Source organism: Diceros bicornis, chromosome 7, assembly GCF_020826845.1.
Source record: "Diceros bicornis minor isolate mBicDic1 chromosome 7, mDicBic1.mat.cur, whole genome shotgun sequence".
Lineage (NCBI taxonomy): Eukaryota > Metazoa > Chordata > Mammalia > Perissodactyla > Rhinocerotidae > Diceros > Diceros bicornis.
Genome location: NC_080746.1, coordinates 59,882,882 through 59,898,013, shown reverse-complemented (window position 1 = coordinate 59,898,013; position 15,132 = coordinate 59,882,882). Strand labels below are relative to the sequence as shown.

General features: G+C 45.7%; 2 protein-coding genes across 3 annotated transcripts; one reads left to right on the top strand and one right to left on the bottom strand.

Moving 5' to 3' along the window:
• The first annotated feature begins 288 nt into the window (after positions 1 to 288).
• TRIM68 (tripartite motif containing 68) lies at positions 289 to 10,788 on the top strand. Of its 2 annotated transcripts, XM_058545753.1 has the most exons (7): positions 289 to 360; positions 2,828 to 3,310; positions 5,132 to 5,227; positions 6,099 to 6,359; positions 6,800 to 6,822; positions 7,414 to 7,514; positions 7,754 to 10,788. In XM_058545753.1, exons 2-7 carry the CDS (start codon positions 2,885 to 2,887, stop codon positions 8,302 to 8,304), a joined length of 1,458 nt encoding a protein of 485 aa, XP_058401736.1. In that variant the 5' UTR covers positions 289 to 360; positions 2,828 to 2,884; the 3' UTR covers positions 8,305 to 10,788. The 2 variants fall into 2 exon arrangements, with proteins under 2 accessions (XP_058401736.1, XP_058401737.1); XM_058545754.1 differs by lacking the exons at positions 289 to 360; positions 2,828 to 3,310 and having other exon boundaries at positions 5,132 to 5,198.
• A 3,078-nt stretch (positions 10,789 to 13,866) lies between these two features.
• On the bottom strand, positions 13,867 to 14,859 carry LOC131408718 (olfactory receptor 52I2-like). The gene has a single exon (XM_058545766.1). The coding sequence runs from the start codon at positions 14,842 to 14,844 to the stop codon at positions 13,867 to 13,869; it is 978 nt and encodes a 325-aa protein (XP_058401749.1). The 5' UTR covers positions 14,845 to 14,859.
• Positions 14,860 to 15,132: the final 273 nt, after the last annotated feature.

The following is a 15,132-nucleotide window of genomic DNA, read 5'->3' as shown; positions in this document are numbered from 1 at the left end:
GGCCAAGAGCCAACTTGGCCTCCAGTAACACCCGGCCTGAGTAGCCACACTCAGGACGATGAACCCTCCGACCCGTCCTGGGACTGGTTTCAGGGGCTCTGAGTGGGGGGAAGGGCGGGGAAAAAACACTAGCACGCCGAGAGGCGTGTGCAGCCCCCGTAGCCATCTCCGATTGGCTAGGCTTGCCCGGATCCCTGTCTGTGATTGGCTGCTTCCACAAAGACGTCCGGGCCGGGCGGATTCTGGCGCCCGGGCCGTGCCCGCCGGTCACTGGCTCCAGTCTTGTGGGCGGGGCCTTGGAGTCCTGCGGCAGAGGCCGGCGAGCGGGTCGCTGCTGGGGCCGTCGTTTCCGCGCTGGCGGTAAGTGCTGCGCTGCCGGACCAGCGGCTTCTGACGCTGCGGACGCTCGGTCGTGGGAACCAGGCCTCTCCACTTTGGGTTTCTGCAGCGGGGCGCTAGTCTGGGCTGAGGAGGGAGGTGGGTAGACAGCTGTGCCTTTTCTGAAGTCGGAGGTCCTGCAGGCTCACCCTACTTCGCCCCCACCCGCCCTCTGCCCTCGGGCCCTGCCCCGAGTCCTGTGGCCAGGAGGTTACCATCCCCCTGTGCGGCGGAGCCCGGAGGTCCCCGCCTCCCTTCTCCCCGCTCTGGTCCCGCCTCTCGAGTCTTCCAGGCTCCGCCCCCTCCCTTCAAATGTGTGTCCCAGACTGGCTCTCCTCTCGGCCAAATGCAAGGTGAAAGCAATTAAACGTTTAATAATAGAAGTTTTGTCGAAGTAATTTATGTATAATAAAAAATAAAACAATAAAGCAGGTCTTTCATTCAAAGAGCAATAGCTACCTGCCCCTAAATCCACCACTTTTAACTTGTTCATGTTTAGATCTTTTTATGAGCTTACTAAATCTAAATAATGTACTTCCACTGCATTTCTTGATTTATCATTTTGACATTTCCTTACCTCACTTCCCTACTGCCACCATGTTCTCAATTTTCAGTTGCTATTTTCATTCTTTCGTTGATCCTTGTAGCTTTAAATCATAGATATCAACCTGTTGTTGTGTCAGCTTTAGGTGGTAGTTCTTGGTGCCCCTCTGTGTTAGATGAGGATATTGACACTTCTTCCACTTCCAATCTAATATCAGCATTTACATTTAATTCTCATATATTCAAAAATATTTGAGGCACTGTTCTTGGCGTTGGGATATAGTAGCGAATAAAACAGATGATGTCAGTCTCCTCATGAAACTTCTAGTGTGGGAAGTAAGACAATGATGCTCATACACGATACATCATTCAAATGATGTTAAGAGCAGGATCGTGGAGAGGTCATTTCAAGCTGGGAGAAGAGCAGGAAGCCAAGTGGGGTAGAATGAGTGGACATGGGGTCTGCAGGAAAGTGTGGAAGTTTCTCCCCTTGCTTGACTGAGCACAGGTGCTGTTTCAGGGTGAAGAGAGAGAGCTTCTTGTTGGACTGGGTCCTGAGGAGCCAGGATAGGCTCTTTAGTAGGTTAGTGATTTAGTAGAACTAGGATCTAGGATACTGGATCCTACAGTTTGGTAGTGATAGTGGGAGGAGGAAAAGTAGGAAGGAGTGAGGCCAGTGAGAAGGCAGGACCTCCTGATGCCCCATAACAGACAGCCATGCAAAATCTACTTACTGCCCCACTTCCTTCAGGAAGCCTTACTGTTCTACCCTTAAACCACAGTGATTTCTCTCTCCTCTTGAATTTTTGTTATATCTTGAAGCTGGAGAGGCCAAGTAATTTGCCCAAGATAGAATGGTGGAGCCCAGGCTAAGCACCTGTAAAATAAGAATGGTAGAATAATGGTTTCTACTTAGGGTTGCGAAATAAACTGAGTTAATCCGTGTTCAACCCCCAGAATAGTGCCTGCCACATAGTGTAAGTGCTTAAGGGGTGCTTGCTATTATTATTAATGTACAATGTGCTCTCAATTACCTAACAAATTATAGAAACATTTTGGGTTTAGGAACGATTTTCTGTCTAGCTGATTTATTCATTCGACAAATGTTTTTTCAGCAGTAACTGCAGGACAGGCACTGTTGAGGTGCTCAGGATACAGCAGTGACTAAGACCAACATGGCTCTTCCATTTACAGACTCTAGCTAGTAATATGAACCTGCAAAATGAACAAATAAGTATTGCCAACTGTGCCAAGAGTCTGCTGTTGACCATTCAAGTTCTGTACTCATATGTGGCCCTGGCAGATATCTCAGTTTTTTGCTGGAGTAGTGAATTCATCAATATGGGTTTCATTATCATCAGATGACCTTTGTTTTTATCTTCCAAGGAGAGTTTCTTCATACCTGCTTCTAACATATCACTGAAGAGAGGGTCTTGGCATGTTAGTGAATGTTAGTGCTAGAGGAGTGGCCAGGGTTTACAGGGTGTCGGGTAAGTATTGCTGATTCCGTTACACCTTACACTTCAGTATGCAACACAAGAAAACAAATTGAGCATTTAGACAATGGGTTTCTGGCATAGTACCTTTTCTGTACCTTGAGATATATATTTATATGTTTAAACATACCAGAGAGCGAGGCTAAGGGTATTTCTGGTCAGAGAAGACCAAATGAATGAAGACTGAGAACTCCTAACATCTACTCACTTGTGCATCCCCAGATATTTCTGTGGTATGAGTAATATGATGCAGTCAGAACTTCAGTTGGGAAGGCCAGTGCTGATTAAACAAGGTCAATAAAGGATCCAAAGGAGGAAGTTGTTTTTTCAGTCACTAATTATCCCTTTACTGATCTCTCTGCTTTTCTGTTACTTGTTTCTCTTACTTGTTTTTATTTTCTTTTGCTCAGGCTTCATGACCTCTGCCTGGTTTATTTCGTGTTCTGAGGAGAGTGTGAGAAGGAGCCATGGATCCTGCAGCATTGGTAGAAGCCGTTATGGAAGAAGTGGCCTGTCCCATCTGCATGACCTTCCTGAGGGAGCCCGTGAGCATCGACTGTGGCCACAGCTTCTGCCACAGTTGTCTCTCTCGACTCTGGGGGGTCCCAGGAGAATCTGAGAACTGTGGTTACACATGTCCTCTCTGCCGGGCTGCTGTGCAGCCAAGGAACCTGCGGCCTAATTGGCAGCTGGCCAGTGTTGTAGAAAAAGTCCGTCTGCTAGGGCTGCACCCAGGAATGGGGTGGAAGGGGGATGTGTGTGAGCTCCACAGGGAACAGCTGAAGGTGTTCTGCAAAGAGGATGGCCTGATCATGTGTGAGGCCTGCAGCCGGTTCCCCGAGCATGAGACCCACAGTGTCGTGCCCATGGAGGATGTCACCTGGGAGTATAAGGTAGAAGATGGAGGCTAGACACCCCAGTTTCTCCTCTGCCCCTCACTTGGCTATCTTTAGATAAAAGACTTGACCTGGGGCCCCAGGGACAAAATGAGACTCATTTCTTTGGCTCTTCACACCCACAGCTCCCTGGTACCTGATACATGAGCCACTCTCTCCTTGAACTTATGACCTCCCTTGAGTTCCTTCCCTCCCACTTCCACACCCCATCCCCAATCCCAATATGGCTGAATGCCTAACCCAATGATGCTTTCCATACAGTTTGGTTTAGCTGGGGTTTTAGGTTCCTTGAAAGAGTTTGGGCATGAGGTAGTTAAGGCTGCACCTGTCAGAAACTGAACTCCTCCTGGCAAGGTCACAAATAGTCATTTGACATTGGGTGAGCCACATTAACTCCATCTTTTTTTTTTTTTTTTTTGTGAGGAAGATCAGCCCTATGCTAACATCTGCCAATCCTTCTCTTTTTTTTTGCTAAGGAAGACTGGCCCTGGGCTAACCTCCGTGGGCATCTTCCTCCACTTTATATGGGATGCCGCCACAGCACGGCTTGCTAAGTGGTGCATCGGTGTGCGCCCAGGATCCGAACCGGTGAATTCCACAGCGGAGCGCGCGTACTTAACTGCTTGCGCCACCGGGCCGGCCCCAACTCCATCTTTTTATAGACAAAACTGAGGCTTAGAGATTTGAGATCATGCTCATTGGTTTTAAAGCTAAAAGCGACCGTGGCTGAGTCATTTAGGGTTGAATGAGATTATCTAATCTGACCTTGTCAGGCCGCTTCTGACTTTAGGTTGAGGTAGTTAAAGGAAGACGAAAAGTTAGGGCTCTGGTCTTCTTGCTCTTCTGCTGGTATTCTTTCTCCTCTACCAAGCATTTTTTTGGGGGGGGAAGTCATCTCTGACGTACCTGCTGCTCCTTTTATAGCTATCCTGATCAACTTCCAGCTTCTAGCTCTTTCCTCAAATGTCAATGCTGACACATCTTTATCACAGTCCTTATCCCAATGATTCTGTGATCCATTGATCTGTACTGGTCTTAATTCTCTTTCTTGAAGTTCAGATTAGAAGGTTAGTGTATAAGACAAATCTGTGAACTAGCTATTTTCCTATGTGAGAAGAATTTCTTAAAAAAAGGCCTTTTATTTTAAACCGTTTCAGGCAGTTAGGGGGGAATGTCCAAGTTTCTTTTAGAGGCTTTTGTTCTAAAAAATAATCAAGACAAGGCAAAGAGACACATTTTGGGGTGGCCAATTCTGATTCCCCGCAAATACTTTATGCTGTCTAGTAGTAATCTCTTGCATTAGTCTTCTGGGATAGTGCTTCTTACCTTTAATGTGCATTTGAACCACCAAGGATCTTGTTAACATTTGGATTCTCATTCAAGAGGTCTGGAGTGATGCCTGAGATTCTGCATCTCCACCAAGCTCCTGGGTGATGCTATTGCTACACATTGCTTGGACCACTCTTTGAATATGAAGATTTTAGGAGTCCATAGCATAACAAGGCAGATAAGGATAACAAGAGGCATTGAGAGGAAAAGTCCAAAGTAGTTTTCTAGCAAGGTTGGAAATGGACCTTTTTTTCTACTTTACAGAAACTTAGAGAATGTGGGAGTGGAAATGATTCTCAAATCAAAAGTTACCTTGGATGTCATCTGTGCAGGAATCTGCTCCCTCTGTGGCATTCCTTTTTCTCCCAGCATTCATCCTGGCCCATCCTCTGAGGGACACTTGTATCCCCGTCACTTACCTATGCTAGGAAGCCTCATTATCAACTCAGGCTGCCCAAGGTGTCCTCATGAGGTTTTTATCTCTTTCAGTGGAAACTGCATGAGGCTCTGGAACATCTGAGGAAGGAGCAAGAAGAGGCCTGGAAGCTGGAAGTTGGTGAGAGGAAACGAACTGCCAACTGGAAGGCAGGTTGCCACCTGGGGGAAGGAGCTTGTGTGGTCCCTGTGTTGTCCTGGAGCTAACCCATGGAAGCCTCCTCATCTCTGTGAGGCTGAACGTGGGGTTTGAAGTTAGATGGCCAGGGGTCCTCATACTAGCTTCTCTGCCAGGCATGGGACTTCAGGCAGGCCATAGAACTTCTCAATTCAGGTTTCTTGAGTGTGATACAGGGATAACCTCTGCACTTGTGTCCACATATGTGAGCAAGGAAAAGTATGCACCTCACTAATGCCTTAGCTCACAGTGGTATCACTTGTACAATGCTTAGTAAAGCATGGTTTCTGTTTCTCTTTCCCCAGTTAGAGCATATTTACTAAAAGTTAAGTTATTAAAATATTAGAAAATCACCTCTGAAATAAATTTGAGGCCCATAACTTCCAAACTTTCAGAACTTTTGATCAATAAAAGGTAACATTGAACCAGTCTCAAACATCATATTGGATTGATATAATATGAATGAGAAGCAAAAGCATCTAACAGTGTAGCTAGGTTACACTGCCTTAGAGGCTTAAGTGTAATGCTTCTGGTCATTATTCTGAAAATAGAATATATTATTCTGAAAATAGAAAATAGTCTAGAGCATATAGTACCAAGATAATAACCTGGGCCCTACTGGGGTCGATGAGAGTAGGTATAGGTACCCAGAAGCATGTACTGAGCTGTGGGAACAGAAAGGTCAGAAAAATAGTATCCTTTATCTTGGCATGTAAAGTGCCAGGCACATGTTTGGTACCAGAACATTCCAGAGCCAATGTGTATGCATATGACAGTGTCCTTAATCCTGGATGGCCCTTACACGAACAATATCAGTGCTGATTTCTGATCTTGGCTCTGCAGATACAGGTGGAAACCCGAAAGCAGAGTATCATGTGGGAGTTTGAGAAGTATCGGCGATTACTACAGAAAAACCAGCCACCAGGGCGGCGGCTGGAGGTAGAGGCAGCTGCAGCTCTGGCCAGCCTAGAGCAGGAGGAGGGGGAGACCATGCGGAAACTGGAGATGAATCACAATGAGCTCCTGCAGCAGAGCCGGGTCCTGTGGAGGATGATTGCGGAGCTGGAAGAGAGGTCTCAGAGGCCTGTCCGCTGGATGCTGCAGGTGAGTAGCAGGTTTCCCTGAGAACCTTGAGTGAGAGCTGAAAATAGCCTGGGACTCCAGGAGAGAGGATTCCCTGGTCTTCAGTGGGGCCTGTGAGACACATGTAGATCCCTTACACTTCCTTGCTAATGCCTTCTGTTCTATCCTTAGGTGGGTGGGTGACCCGGCCCCTTGTAGTTGTAGCCTCCTAGATGGGGCATCACCCACCTTCTGGCCTGAGAGTCTTGAGATGAAGCCTGAAATTGGACAGTCCAACCAGAGCTTGGCCTGCCATGCTCCCCTCCTGTAGGCTTCTCCCCTCTACCTTTGCATGCCTTCTCTCCAGCCTTGCTCTCTGCAGCCCTTTCCCTTAGGGAAACTCCCTCCCAGAGCTCGGTGTCTGTCCGGTCCCTGCAAGAAATAGCGCATACTCAGGTGCTGCTTATTTTTTCTCCTTCCAGGGTATTCAGGAAGTCTTAAACAGGTATGTTCCCATCCTTGCAGCCCTTGGGAGCCCCATAAGGCAAAATCGGTCCTGGCCAGACCCAGAAGAGGAAGGAATATGTGCCAGTACCTGCTGAAAAGCATGTGCTGGTCCATAATCTTCTCCCACTTTTGCTGTATTGGCTGAAGAAGCTTTGTTCATCTTTCTTTTTTTCTTCTTTGTACTTGCTCAAATTCATTTCACATATTACCAATAAGAATTTCAAGTAAATTATAAAATTCACAGTTTCAAGTAGATCTCCCAAGGAGGGAAAAAGACTGCAGATGTCTCCATTATGTTCTGAGCTCTGAGTATCAGCCTTTCTCCTCTTTGGCACTCCTCTTCCGCTCCTGATGTCAAGTGCACGTCTAACCCTTCCCACAGCACAGGAATACGAGTGCTCTCCTCTCTGTGCCACAAACCATTTGGGCTCTGTCAAACACTCATCACCTCTCTCCTTGGCCTGGTGTTGCTGGGCGGGGTCACCCGACTTACGATGTCCCTGGCCAAACCCCTCTTCCTTGCCATAAGGGAAGTCCTGTGTGGCAGAGCCAGGATTTCTGGCCCCAAGGCTTACCCCTCCTCTACTAGGAGCAAGTCTTGGAGCCTGCAGCGGCCAGAACCAGTCTCCTTGGAACTGAAGACGGATTGCCGTGTGCTGGGGCTAAGAGAGGTCCTGAAGACATATGCAGGTAATGAATGCTGGGGGAGATTGTGATGGGCACTGGGAGGGACCCTTCCAGAGAAATAATATAGTCCAGTGCCTTATGGATTTCCCATCCATCCCCCACCCCATCACTGAGAAATCTGTGGCTGTATTTATCGGGGAGAGCTCACCCATGGCCGCTGTATCAGTGTATCTGTATACGGTGTACCACTGTATCAGATCAGGCTCTGTATCAGTGTTACCATCCCGGATTTTGTTTCCTAGCTGACGTGCGCCTGGATCCAGACACTGCTTATTCCCGCCTCATCGTGTCTGAGGACAGAAAATGTGTGCGCTATGGAGACACCAAGCAGAAATTGCCAGACAATCCTGAGCGATTTTACCGCTACAACATTGTTTTGGGCAGCCAGTGCATCTCCTCAGGCTGCCACTACTGGGAGGTGGAGGTGGGAGACAGGTCTGAATGGGGCCTGGGCGTGTGTAAGGAAAATGTAGACCGGAAGGAGGTGGTCTATTTATCCCCCCACTATGGATTCTGGGTGATAAGGCTGAGGAAGGGAAATGAGTACCGGGCAGGCACTGATGAATACCCCCTCCTGTCCTTGCCAGTCCCTCCCCGCCGGGTGGGAGTCTTCCTGGATTATGAGGCCCATGATATCTCCTTCTACAATGTGACTGACAATGGCTCCCACATTTTTACTTTCCCCCACTATCCCTTCCCTGGGCGCCTCCTACCCTATTTTAGTCCTTGCTACAGCATTGGTGCCAACAACACCGCTCCTCTGACCATTTGCTCCCTGGATGGGGACGACTGAGAGAGGCCCCATCCTAGCCAGAGGCCTTGGAATTTCACCTGGACTGCAGGAATTTTGGAGAGCCCTGCCAAGGACAAGGGTCCCCTTGAACTGAGCTGAGCCTGGAATCCAGGGATTCCTCTGCCTGAACTACTGGTCTGTTGCCACTAGGCCAAAGTCTGTCTCTAACCACTCATGTGGAAATACTGAAGCTCAGCCAAATAAGCAGTGCGCCTGTATGAGGGAAACCTGGCAGGGCTGATGGTGAAGATCAGAGCGGGTCTGAGAATCAGGACTCTGTCCTTTCTGTAGCTCATGCCCCTCTTCCCCATCCCTGTTGGTGCCAAGATTAAGTCAGTGATGATGATGAAGTAGATCCAACGTTCAGGAAACCCTTTGGATAGGATTGAGCAACAAACCAAGAGAATACTGTCCGTGTCCAGAGCTGGTTTCTGTGCTGAGACCAGTTAGAGGATGCTTCACCTGAGGTTTGCTGCTTCTGAGCAACCCAAAACTGACCCCAGCTTTCTGACCTCCTAATTTAGCAGCATTGCCCCCACCATCTCGGTTGCCATCCCCAATCTGAGCAAGAGCTGGGCAGATTGCTCTCAAACTCTAAGGAGACCTGTGTCCTGGTCTTGCCCTTTTCTCTGAATGTCAGGATCAGAAACGCTGTGAGCCTTCTTATTTTCACTTGACGGATGAAGAAACTGAAATGGCCTTCATGCAGCAAGTTGTTTCTCACAAAGCTGCTGAAAGAAGATTGTAAAGATTATAAAGTATTTCTCATATTCAAATGAAACAAGATTGACAAACTCGCTTCTCAGGTCACATGTCTGTATGTCATTCATTACATTTGGATCTGAAACATCCCACCTGTTTGAAAGATTTTCAGGTGTCCTCAGTGGAAAAGTGGGTATAGTAGCTGCATACTCTCCTACCTCACAAGATTGAAGTGAAGATCTCAGTTCCATCTGATACTGTTGTTCCTTTCTCAGGGATGGAGGAAGGCAAGCCATAGAATTTGCCTGTTTCACCTTCTGACAGCCAGCATCTTGACAGCAGGGCCTTTGTTTCTTAGGGCCTCTCCTGACAGTATAGAGCCCTTTAGACAGGTGCCCATGCCAATGACAAACGCCAGCCACAGTAATATATTGTGCATCTGTTATATGTGTTTGTCTTGGGATTAGAATGAGGATAGTGACATTAGGGTAGAGAATGGAAATAGTAAAGAGAAAAATGTATAACAAATGCTCTACAAAGATGGCTCAGCTACAAGCTGTTTAGGCTGCAATTCAGGTCTTGTTATATCACAAAGGGAGTCTTCATGGTTCTGGTGACTACAGAATACTTCTCTAAATCTATGAGAGAAGGAGTAAAGCAGGAGGGAAGGGTGGGGAGAAGAAATTGGACTAGGCACAAAACGCCAGTTTGGGGGCCATATATTATATGCAAGGGAATTAAGACTATATATATGGGCTTTTGATGTTAAAGTGATTGTTGTATGTGGCAAAAATAATTCATTACAGGACTGAAGTTTATGACGTGGGGATGATTGTGGCTGGAAACAAACTGCAAGGCAAGCATATGAGAACTAATGGCTTTGCCTATTGCAAGGGCTGCAGTATGTCCATTACATATTGTCACCGTGATGTTGTAACACAACCTCTGAGGTAGTTTACACTTGAAGGTAGTGACGGTGGGTTAGGATTGGGCAGCAAAATGGATACAAGGTTAGGTATAGGCAAAGGCAAAGTAATTCCTATAATAAAGATTACCAAAAATCATCTTTCTGCTTTCGTTGTGTTGGCTGTTCACATATGAAGGAGGTAAAATGGGCCCAAATGGAGAAATAAACTCACTCTATCCACCATGCTTCTAGGTTGCTCCTTGACTGTTAGCAGTAGAAGGGGAGAAGTTTCCATCATCTGCTTGGAGGAGAATGAAATAGTCAGTCACAGACCAGGTCTTGCAAAGGGTTGAAATGACCTACATTAGAGGGACCATGTGTGTTTGTGTGTGGGGACTCCCTGGGGAATTGTTTATAGAGTTGAGAAATGGATCTTGAGAAAGTGCTTCCAGTTATGTCCATGGACACTTAGCAGAAGAGGCTACAGGCCAAGTCAGTGTTATTCTTTTACTGTGGTTTTATTAGGACAAATCTTGGAAGTTTCCTAGCAAAAGATTATTAGGTGATAAATTCATTCAAACTTAGAATGAATTAATGTCTGAAATGGCTCCATTTGTAACGTGTTATTTATTTATTTATTTTTACGTTTATAAGCTGATTTGGGTGCTATGATTACTTGTTAGAAGAATTACAAGGTTAAACACGTTATTTTATATTCTCTGATTTGAAGACCAAGCAAGGAGACTAAAGTTCTTAAGTATATGAAATCCTTTTTCTCTAGGGTAGTTGATTACTCTTGCCTTCTAAGAACCCCATGAAGACAAGGACCTTATTCGTCTGGTTCACCATTGTAGCCCCAGTCTAGTGTGTGTGTGTGTGTGTGTGCGCGCGCGCGCATGTATAAATATTTAAGTGAGGGAACTTTCATTCATATGCCTGGAATCAAAACAAGAGTAAGCTCTTCTTGCCTCAGGGGCGTGAAAAACTGGATGGTACTTAATTATAATCCTGTTCAAAAACTACTTTGATGGATAATTTCAAAGTGGTCCAGAAGGGGTGGGGCAGGTAGCCATGTGGAGGTTAGAGTGCCTGCACCACTTCCTGCAATGCCTGGGGTGACACCTCAGACTTGGTGGGATCATTCACTACAAGGCAGAGATGAGCTTTGCTCATCCTTGTTTTAATACCAGAGAAACCAAGAGGTGCAATGCCTGAGCCTTGAAGGGGAAGGCCACTAAAATAGTGAGATGCTTGGGTCCTGCCAAAGGTAAAGACAGAGGGCAAATCCTTGGGTTCACAACTCCCCACAGGAAATCCAGTCTCACTCTTTTTCAAGGACCACTGGTTGTAATCTCTTAAATTCCAAACAGTGAGAGTCTACTGTGGGTCCCAGGCACTGGTTAAAGAAGCACATACTGCTTCTTGTGATAGGGCAGGAGTTGAATCTGAATGTATTGGGAGAAGCACAGGACATTTTGTTTCAGAGTAGCCACGGCAGGGAACCAGTCCACTCTGGGAAGTATGTGGTTCAATATTTGAGTATCATCAGTGGCTCCCAGCTAGTTTCAGGGATTATAATGTGAGTGAAACACAAAGCTGGCAGGGCAGACTTCTTCCGATGGAAATTCTGGGAAGAAATTTCTGTATTAACTCAGGCTGGACTATACTTTCGTTGTTTTACATCGATTCTTTAACGTATCTAATGTTCTTTGATTTAATGGACATAATTTTTTGGGTTGCTTATGGAGAAAGAATAGTGTGACTTTTCAAAATGGATATCTTATCAAATATGCTTACCACGTCATGATCTTGATTTGTTTCTATGTCAGGGGCTTGCAAGGGGAGGAGAGTTTTTTTTTTTTTTTTACTACTCTTTGGCAACTCAGTGCATCATTATCAGAGTTTTAAAGGCTGAATCGTACCCCACTTGTGTTCAGAAATAGAATACATTCTCGTAGGTAAACAAACCCAACTTTAGCAAAAGGGGTGGATGCTGAGTTGTTAAGCAACAGATCTGTTTGGAAGAATTATCCTGTGAGTACTGATCCACACAGGACTGCAGTTTCAATAGTGCCTAAAATTAACCCTTAAAATTATGGAATTAGAAATATATTTGGTATACTTTTTAAGTACATACGATGTTTCCATGTTCTTTTTGTGCTTTCCATTCACTATTTTATTTAATTTTCAATACTTTCTGAATTAACATTGTTTCCCCCATCAGTAGAAAGGCAATATTAAGACTCAGGTACAATAGCTTGGTATCAATACAATTGGAAAATTATCTTTTATTAAGATTTTCCAGTGTACCACAGTCAATTATATGTATCTCTTACATATGAAATCTTTTTTTTTTTTAAAGATTTTATTTATTTATTTTCCCCCCAAAGCCCCAGTAGATAGTTGTATGTCATAGCTGCACATCCTTCTAGTTGATGTATGTGGGACGCGGCCTCAGCATGGCCGGAGAAGCGGTGCGTCGGTGCGTGCCCGGGATCCGAACCCGGACCGCCAGGAGCAGAGCGCGCGCGCTTAACCACTAAGCCACGGGGCCGGCCCTGAAATCTTTTTCTTTTAACATATACTGATTATTCAGTTTAAGACTTTCTGAAAGGGAAAAATAAAAGCAAAAACGAAATAAGTATCTGGTGACCTGGGGGAGAGTAGTGACATTTCAACTTCCTTATTTATATTCTTCTCTATTGACCTTTACATCACAGGGCACACCTCCTTAGAGGTGTCCAGAGGAAGAAAGATGTGTGTTGTATTTGATCACTCTCTTTTGTGTCTTACAGGTAAGTTATACAAGCAAGCCTAGGAAGCAAAGAGAAAGATGTCAAAAACCAAACTCACATTGTCTTTACTTCTGTTGCTTAAAAACAAAAGCTGGTGATTAGTACACTGAGTCCAACTAGCTGAACAGTGGGGAATATATTAAAAGATGTAGAGGTGTTTTACAGAACGTAATAACAACGCACCTGGGTGTCCAAAATGAACTGGGACCAGAGAATCAGAGATTCAGTTTCTTCACCCATTTTTCTAATTTGCTTCTCTTGCTGTGGAACAGGTTTTTCTTTCTAAGTTCATGTGTTGCAAAATGGACGCCATCAGTGATCCAAGTATATATCTCCTCAGATAAACTGGAATCCATTTTGACTGGAGAAGGACTCTGGTCCAGCTGAGAGCACATAACCGAAATAGAGTGGGTTCATCAATGGGCCAGACGGCAGGGTCATATATTAACACCTGTTTCCATATAACACATGAGGAGATGAACAATTCTGAGAAAATCAGCCAGGTGTAGGGAGATCAAGCAGTTGGTTTCTTCTGCTCAGGTACTGCTAGGATATTAAGTTGGAAATATAGATCAGAAGCTAAGAAAAGAAAAACCCCAAATCTATACATTCTGCCCACACTTCTCTCTGATTGAGACACTAGTTGATTGAAACCATTAAAAATATTGTCAGAGGGTCTGGCCCTGTGGCTTAGCAGTTAAGTGCGTGCGCTCCGCTACTGGCGGCCCGGGTTCGGATCCAGGCGCACACCGACGCACTGCTTGTCCAGCCATGCTGAGGCGGCGTCCCACATACAGAAACTAGCAGGATGTGCAACTATGACATACAACTATCTACTGGGGCTTTGGGGAAAAAAAAGGAGGAAAATTGGCCATAGGGCTGGTCTTCCTCAGCAAAAAGAGGAGGATTGGCATGGATGTTAGCTCAGGGCTGATCTTCCTCACCAAAAAAAAAAAAAAACTTCCACAAAAAAAATATTGTCAGAAAATTAATCATTTCATTCAGATTCTTTGTGGAAATTGAAAAGTTATACAAGTTTATCCTTCAGAGCTTCATCTTAGAGCTCCTATGGCACCAGGTAAAGGAAACCAGCTCCACAGATCTGAAAGGCATCTTTGAAGTTGGCTGGAATGCTGAAGGTCTTAGCAGACTTTGTGTTCATGAACCCAGGTTGGTGTGGTCAAAGAGGCAGTGCATCAGCCTGCTCCATATTCGCTCCCGTATTTGTTTAGTCCTCAGGCCATAGATGATGGGGTTTAAGGTGGAGGGGATGACCAGGTACAAGTCAGCTAACAGCACTTGGGTGTGCAAAGGCACTGTGTTCTTCCCTAGCCAGGCAACATAGATGGATGCCATCCCAGGTAAATAGTACAGTGCCATAACTCCGACATGGGAGCCACATGTGCTTAATGCTTTCAACTGGGCGTTCTTTGAGGAAAGACCAAATACTGCCTGAAGAATCTGGTTATAGGAGGCAGCAATGAAGACCACATCAGAGCCCACAATAATGGAGGAAACAATCAGACTGTAGAGAGTACTGGGCATGGGGTGAGCACATGCCAACTTGGCCACAGCCATGTGCTCACAGTAGGAATGGAGAACCACATTGGAGCCACAGAAAGGTAGATGGCTCACCATCCAACTTAATGGAGTCACAAGTATGACAGCTCTGATGATGATGGCCACACTCATTCCTATCATCACCAGAGGAGTGAGAATTCTCTTGTAGTGTAAGGGCTTACAGATGGCTACATAGCGGTCAAAAGCCATGGCCAGCAGCAACCCTGTCTCCACAGCCGTGGCTGCATAGACAAAATACATCTGAGTGAAACAAGCACCAAAGCTGATGGAGTTGTCTCCTGAGGAGAAGATGCTCACCATCTTGGGCACTACAGAGGAAGCCATAACAATGTCCACAGCAGCCAGAACACACAGGAAGCAGTACATGGGTTCTTGTAGAGTAGAATCCATGCAGATTATGGTCACTATGAGGGTGTTTCCCAACAGGGCTATGGTATACATGACACTCAGTGAGATAGCCAGCCAAAGATGTGAAGACTGCAGACCTGGGATACCCACAAGGAAGAAGGTGGCAAGGGTTTTCATTGTGTGGTTATAGTGTGGCCCCAGCATCATAGATGAGACTGCTTTCCTGTTAATGCATAAAATGATGTAAGAAAAGGATGCAATTCTGTGAGACTTGTTCTCGGTTGGGGTGTGGGAGAGCCTGGTGGTATTCTTAGCTCGGTGGACCACAGGATCAGAAAACTGACATCTGACAAAGTTATTCTACTCCACCTTCCATCCTCCTCGGTATTTTTTCCGTTACCAATTTCTATTTATAATTCAAATATCAGCTCATTGTTTACCTCCTTTGGGAAGTCTTCTCTGCTCTACCTCCTCTCCCATTCCATGCCAAAGGGA

Excerpts from the sequence above, each read along its gene's own strand:
- TRIM68 (XM_058545753.1), top strand. The coding sequence starts at position 2,885 with ATGGATCCTGCAGCATTGGTAGAAGCCGTTATGGAAGAAGTGGCCTGT. Across the intron at positions 5,228-6,098 it reads AACGAACTGCCAACTGGAAG|ATACAGGTGGAAACCCGAAA; the intron begins GCAGGTTGCCAC and ends TTGGCTCTGCAG. Across the intron at positions 6,360-6,799 it reads CTGTCCGCTGGATGCTGCAG|GGTATTCAGGAAGTCTTAAA; the intron begins GTGAGTAGCAGG and ends TTCTCCTTCCAG.
- LOC131408718 (XM_058545766.1), bottom strand. The coding sequence starts at position 14,844 with ATGATGCTGGGGCCACACTATAACCACACAATGAAAACCCTTGCCACC.